The sequence below is a fragment of the Arachis ipaensis genome, chromosome B3, assembly GCF_059453495.1.
Source record: "Arachis ipaensis isolate K30076 ecotype BB chromosome B3, ASM5945349v1, whole genome shotgun sequence".
Taxonomy (NCBI): Eukaryota; Viridiplantae; Streptophyta; class Magnoliopsida; order Fabales; family Fabaceae; genus Arachis; species Arachis ipaensis.
This window is the reverse complement of record NC_142438.1, coordinates 22,297,588-22,303,995: the sequence shown is the minus strand read 5'-3', so window position 1 is coordinate 22,303,995 and position 6,408 is coordinate 22,297,588. Positions and strand designations below refer to the sequence as shown.

The following is a 6,408-nucleotide window of genomic DNA, read 5'->3' as shown; positions in this document are numbered from 1 at the left end:
GGTGACGCTAATTTGCGAGAAATTTTTTCGAACCTAACTCGTCGCAAGTTGTCTGCTAATATGATCGCAAATCAGTCACATTTTGTAGCAAATCTATAACTAATCTTTGAAAATCCTTAATCAAATCTGTAAGAATTTTGTCGCTAAACCAAAATTATTCTAAATAAGAAAATAGAATTACACTAACTTGCTAGGAAATAATGTAGTCAATTAGTTGCAATATTATCGCAAAAATTCATCGCAGATTCCTTTTAGGCTAGTAACAAATCGATAGGTATCTCACAAATATGGAATATTTAATTTGTCACCATCATCAATAATGAGTATGTCGCTAATGTTTCCCCAGAATATTAGTTAGAAATTTAGAATACTAATTTTGTCGCCATGCTAAAATAAATCTCATTATTTTTTTATTTTAGCCAAGCTTAACCTAATAATAGCCCAGCTTTTGAGTTTGATCAAATATTATTCTATCTATTTCATAGCTTTAAAACATGACTTAGTAGTAACAAAGAAAAAAGCTCAGTTACAATATCATATAAAAGTACGTATTCACTCACTTCTTTAGAGATGTTTCAATCTGGCTGTACAAATATAATACTGCTTCTATAAAATTCATTATACATTACACATCTCAATTCCTCGTTGCACATTGAAAATTAAAAAAAAAATGAAAAATACAAACACCTAAGACTTGGCATATCCACTGCACAAAAAACATGTCCAATTCCACCAACCTTCAGTTTCACCAATGTTGTCAATTATATGCAAAAATATCAAAAAAAAAAACCAATAAATAACATCTTAGAGAAAGGCTAATTAAAGAAAGGCTCCAAATGCATCTTAGAACAATTACCTAACACCAACAATGTCACGAAATTCATCATCCATGCTTTGACGCATATTATTGTGGAAATCATGTCACGAGAAGCTCATGATTCCATAGAACAACAGAAAAAAAAGTATATACATGTCGCAATAAGAAAATGCAGAAATATTAGCTTTTTCATGTTTTCAAGAACAAAAGAACAAATAACTAATACAAAATAATCAAACAATGATATGATGTAACATATACAAATGGACAAGTTCAAACTCATTAAATTGTTATTTGTGATTAGCAAACGGGATACTAGGACTAGATTCGCATGCTTACCGGTTACCGCGCCATCTAAGGACTCAATAGCACTGTTGACCTCTTCAAGGCTGCTGTAAGTCACAAATCCAAAGCCTCTTGATCTTCCACTTTCCCTGTCATGGATTACCTTGGCTTCCACTTTCGCATGTCTCTGCAGTTCTTTGCTCTGCTCGATTCTCATGTTTCCTCCCTCGAGGATCTTGTGCACCGTGTGCAACAATTTTATCAAGGGTTGTATAAAAATCATGCAAAAAGTCCTTTGTAACCTATATACAAATATGAAAATTTTATGTCAGCAATATGTAAGAAATAGAGAATTGGAAATATAGGAATTGAACCATAAAGAAGTACATCAATTCAATTAAGAAATATGGAAGAAAATGAAAAACAAGACCGTTCGTCCATTACCAATCAAGCTGATAACCAAGACATGATAATGAATATGGAAAATTTTAAAAATACTAGAACCTAAAATCACATGCTGAAATTCTACATGCTGAAAATTAGTCCACAAAAATGATTTGATAGAACAAAAATCACGTCATTCTGAAAATGATTACCATACTTTTCTCTCTTTGCGATCTTGTATCAATGGGCGGGAAACTTCCTCTTTTATTTTGTCATAGACTCCATCATAATCAAATACAGTTGGATCTTCTTCTAAGGCTTTCTTTTGCTGCCCCTCAACCTTTAAGTTTAACCAACAACACCCACACGCACAAGGATGTGAGATTATATTTACTTAAACAAATAAACTAAAAAATATAATAACCATGTCATTCACAAGTTCTATTACACTAGAGAAGCATCTTAAGAGTCTTTTTCTTGCTACCTTGGAGAGTGATTTCTCTCTCGACATCTTTCTCTTCATCATCATTGAATCCAAAAGGTGCTCCAAGGGGAGGCCTTTTTGGTTGCTGCTTCTGTTTTACATGCCTAAGGTTTAAGCTATACTTGCTCATTTCACCTACCTTATTTGCCACTGTTTGAACACAGAGCAAAGAAAACGCCCTTTTATAAATCCAAATTAATTTGTATCAATCCCTAAGGCTTTAATCACCACAATCTAAGCATATCAGATACTATTAATTGGTACATTATTTATATTTGATTATAGCATAAAAATATAATAAATAATATAATATTATTTATATATCTTCACCTAATCATTTAACTTTCCACTTTTGTTTTCTGTTCCATTTGGTGATAGAGTTTTCTGCTTCTAACATTAAATCCAAGCCCCCCCCCCCCCCCAAAAAAAAAAGATCAATACTCTCAAGGAGTTCCTTTAATTTGTAGATATGGTATAATACTCTTGGCGAGAACAATGAACAACGAAGCTCTTGAGGTTGTGACTTGTAATTGGATCCCACCAAAACCAAAAGAACACACGCTAAATAGATGGTAGTAGTAATGATAGTAATCGTCAGGACAATAGAAAATGAGATGCATTTTGACAATTATAAGCTACAGCCACATAGCAAAGAAAGCTCTTTTTTTATGAATCCAAATTAATTTGTATCAATCCATAAGGCTTTAATCACCACAATTTACATGACACAATGTTTTTAAAAAAGAAAAGCAACTGATATTACTCGAAGAATCAGAATGCAGAAATTATAACACTGTTACTGTAATTAACAAAGAATAAGAAATTATAACATAAATACATAAATTATATAAATCATAGATTCCACAAAGAATCACATAAATGATAGAAATCAGAATCAGAAATATAAATTATTTTTTTATTAGGCAGAAATATAAATTATAATTAACCTAACTCACAGAAATTATAACAAATGCTTCAAAATCAAAGTAAATAATGAAAATTTGAGAGTTCACAAAGCTGTCTTACCCGACGAAAGAGCAGATGACCAGCGAAGACCAGTGCAGACCGGCAAAGACGCGAAGATGGCGAACATTGGAAGACGGCGAGGACTCAGTGGCGCGACGAGTCCCTGCTACGGTGAGCGGTGATGGTGACGTCGAGAGTCCGTGAGAGGTGGCGGTGAAGGACTAAGGGGGTGGGAGGTGGCGGTGGCAGTCAGCAGTGTGGAATGGTGAGACAGTGAGTCCGTGAGAGGAGAGGGTTTGAGGGTGAAGAGTGAAAACCGTGATATTTGACAGGGACGGCTAGGTTAACAAACGCTCAATCTCAAATCTCATATATGGGTCATTTTAGTTTTTTCACTTAGCGATAATGGGATTTTCAATTTTTGATTTAAAGCATTGGAAATGGCACTTATATGCAATATTTGATTTGAAATCATGAAAATAAGTGTTTATAGTTATAGGTACGTTTTCAATTTTTAAAATTAAACTTTTTTTTTTTTTGAGTTACTACTTTTTTTTTCTTTTTTTTTAATTTTTTTTTTTAGAAAAGAATTTAAATTTTAAAGAATCTTTTATAAAGTAGATAAGATTTTATTAATAAATGCATAAATATTTATGTAAATATCAATGATCTTATATTAAAGTAAATAAATTAAAATAATTTGTATTACTCTTTTAATTTAAAAATATTTTTATATTTTAAAATTTATATTTTTATAATCAAAATCTCACATATCAATTCAATTTAATTAAATATATATTATTGGAGATTTTGTATATAATAAAATGTATTTAAAGTATAATTTATAGAACAATATATATCATATAAACAAATAGGAAATAAATATTTGGAATTCGAATCTCATCTTGTGTATGTAACAATTCATTGACTATTGACAAACTGTTAAACAGAACTCCGACCCGTAACAGATTAATTCTTGACTTGTCAAGTTAAGAAATACCGTTAAAAAAACCAAAAATGGTAAGGATATATATATGAGATATGCTATTTTGCCAATAAAAAATAAATTTGTATATATAATGAATGGACGAACACTTTAAAATATTTTACGACTTTTTAGTTTAATCTTAATCATCCATATAAAATATTTAATAGCTCAAAGACTAATGCAAGTTATAATTACAAATTTTAGGATCCAATTTGAGTTCATTAAAATTTTTAGGGTCAAATTGAATCCGAAACAAGAAGACCACCACGAGCACAGGAAGGCGACGACTGAGCTTGAGACAGTGAGACGCCAAAAACAAGAGTGGCGTGAGAGAGGTGAGAGAGCTTGAGGGAGAGAGTGACGAGAACGAGACCCAGAAAAGAGAGATGTTGAGGCTCAAGGTTGGTGTGCTAGTTCAGATCAGGAGGGAGAAGAGGGAAACTGGGTTGGAATGAATAAAAATTCATTTTTATATTTTTTAAATCATAAATTTGAGATAAAAATTAAAATTTTGTAAATAATAAATTATTATAAAAATATAAAAATTTAAATTTTATGAGTTATTTAATTTTTCTAATGTATAGAATAATAAAATTTGAATTAATTTAAGTGTAATAATAAAATCATTACGTTATTATTATAGGTAACAATCAAGATAAAAAAATTATAAATATTTGTAAATTTGTTTATTTTTTTAATATTATTTAATTTGAAGTAGATATAAAAATTTAAATCTAAAGATTTTTTTTTTAGTATAATTTTAGTTGTTAAATTTTTTTCTTTTAATTTTATATTTAATATCTTAAATCATCTTTCAAATTTTTTAATTTTTATTTTCATTATTTTTTTTACCATTCTCTATACATATATCTATCATTATTTTTTTCATTAAGTATAAGAAAGATAGAAAAGAATACTACATATACTCAATAGAATAAGGAAGAAGACAACAAAAATAGAAGTTATGTGTAAAAAAAAATAGGTAACTGTAAAAAGAAGGAAGGAAAATTAAGTGATAATTACATTTTTTACCAATTTTTAAGATGACAGTTATATTAATCAGAGACAATAATAGTTATACATGTATAAAAAATGATAAGAGAAAAGGATAGTGTATAATATGATGAGATGATATAATAAAAATAAAAATTAATAATTTTAAAAAACAATAGAATTAAAGAAAATTAAAGATGTTCAAGATAAGATTTTTTAAAATACATTTTTTTATCTATTAGAATTATTGATGGAGATAAAGAATGATTTGAATATAAATTTTTAAATTTGCTTCTAATTAAACATGATTGAGAAAATAAATAAATTTAATAATATTTATACATAACTAATATTTATATAATATTAGTAAGTGTTTATATTGACTTTGTTACACATAATAACAACAAAATATTTTTTTAATCTTGTTTTCTAAATTAAATTTATTTAATTTATACATTTTACATGTTAAATAACTTAAGGTATTTTATTTTTTATAATTTATTTATAATTATTAATATTAAATTTATAATTTTAAAAATAAAAATAAAAATTTAATTTCTTAAACTCAATAGAAAAGCGGCTGAACAGGCACGTGAGCCGCTAGTTAAAATAGTGACAGAATAAGGACTAACGTGTTTCCTTACAAATTAGTAGCAACATGAAATAAGTGAGGAAAGTCTATCAGTTGTTAAGCGGTCGCTAATTCCTCACTAAATAAGCTTTTGATTAGTGACTCAATTGTGACCAGTTACTTCTAACATTTTCTCTGTGAGCTTTGGATTTATTATAACTCTGCGACGGATTTCCAACGAGATTAGCGAGTAATTTGCTACAAAATAGGTAGGATATAGCTTTTGCTTTGCGACAATATTGTCGTTGCCAAGTCACTCGCTAAATTAAACTTGCGACAACTTAGCGACAAATGTATTTCGCCTGCTAATCAGTGACTTGAAATCAGCGATGAAGTGTGTCAGTTGTTAAACGGTCGCAAATTTCTTGCTACTTAGGTCCTAGGCACTCAATATCCATATTTCCACTTTAGCGACTAATTAGCAAGGAACACTTCCCTAGCTGAATAATTTATCCGTTGCGATGAGTTAGTGACGACGGTTTTCTGTCGCTACCCTAATTTTGAATTTTTTCTATATTATGCGACAAATTAGCGAGAAACTAGTTGCTCGCTAAAAATAAAAACTTTGGCAACAAATCAGCTAGGAATTTGTCCATCGCAAAATACATTTCAAGTCTTTGTGACGGATTAGCTAGTAACATTGTTCCTCACTAATTAGCCTTTTCGCACAAAGTTTATTTAGTGACGAACTAGTGTGTGAATTGTTTCTTGCTAATTGTATATCAAACACTTGCGACGGAATAGTGACAATAATATCACTCACTGCTTTACTTTTATTCGATTGAACCGATAAGTGACTGATTTGCTAGAACATTGTCACTCGCTAATTAATTTGTGACAAATTAGCGAGGAAATTTTTC

The 6,408-nt window shown here is 29.5% G+C and overlaps 1 protein-coding gene across 3 annotated transcripts; it reads right to left on the bottom strand.

Annotated features, from left to right (window-relative positions):
• Positions 1-499: 499 nt before the first annotated feature.
• LOC107629862 (uncharacterized) lies at positions 500-3,354 on the bottom strand. 3 transcript variants are annotated; one of them, XM_016332799.3, is made up of 6 exons: positions 2,997-3,354; positions 1,971-2,120; positions 1,699-1,826; positions 1,157-1,404; positions 857-931; positions 500-737 (listed from the first exon to the last, which is right to left on the bottom strand). In XM_016332799.3, exons 2-6 carry the CDS (start codon positions 2,013-2,015, stop codon positions 688-690), a joined length of 546 nt encoding a protein of 181 aa, XP_016188285.1. In that variant the 5' UTR covers positions 2,016-2,120; positions 2,997-3,354; the 3' UTR covers positions 500-687. The 3 variants fall into 3 exon arrangements, 1 of the variants encoding a protein (XP_016188285.1); XR_002358989.2 differs by lacking the exons at positions 500-737; positions 857-931; positions 1,971-2,120 and having other exon boundaries at positions 1,266-1,404; positions 1,704-1,826; positions 2,997-3,351; XR_015907125.1 differs by lacking the exons at positions 500-737; positions 857-931; positions 2,997-3,354 and having other exon boundaries at positions 1,266-1,404; positions 1,704-1,826; positions 1,971-1,985.
• Between the last annotated feature and the right edge of the window lie 3,054 nt (positions 3,355-6,408).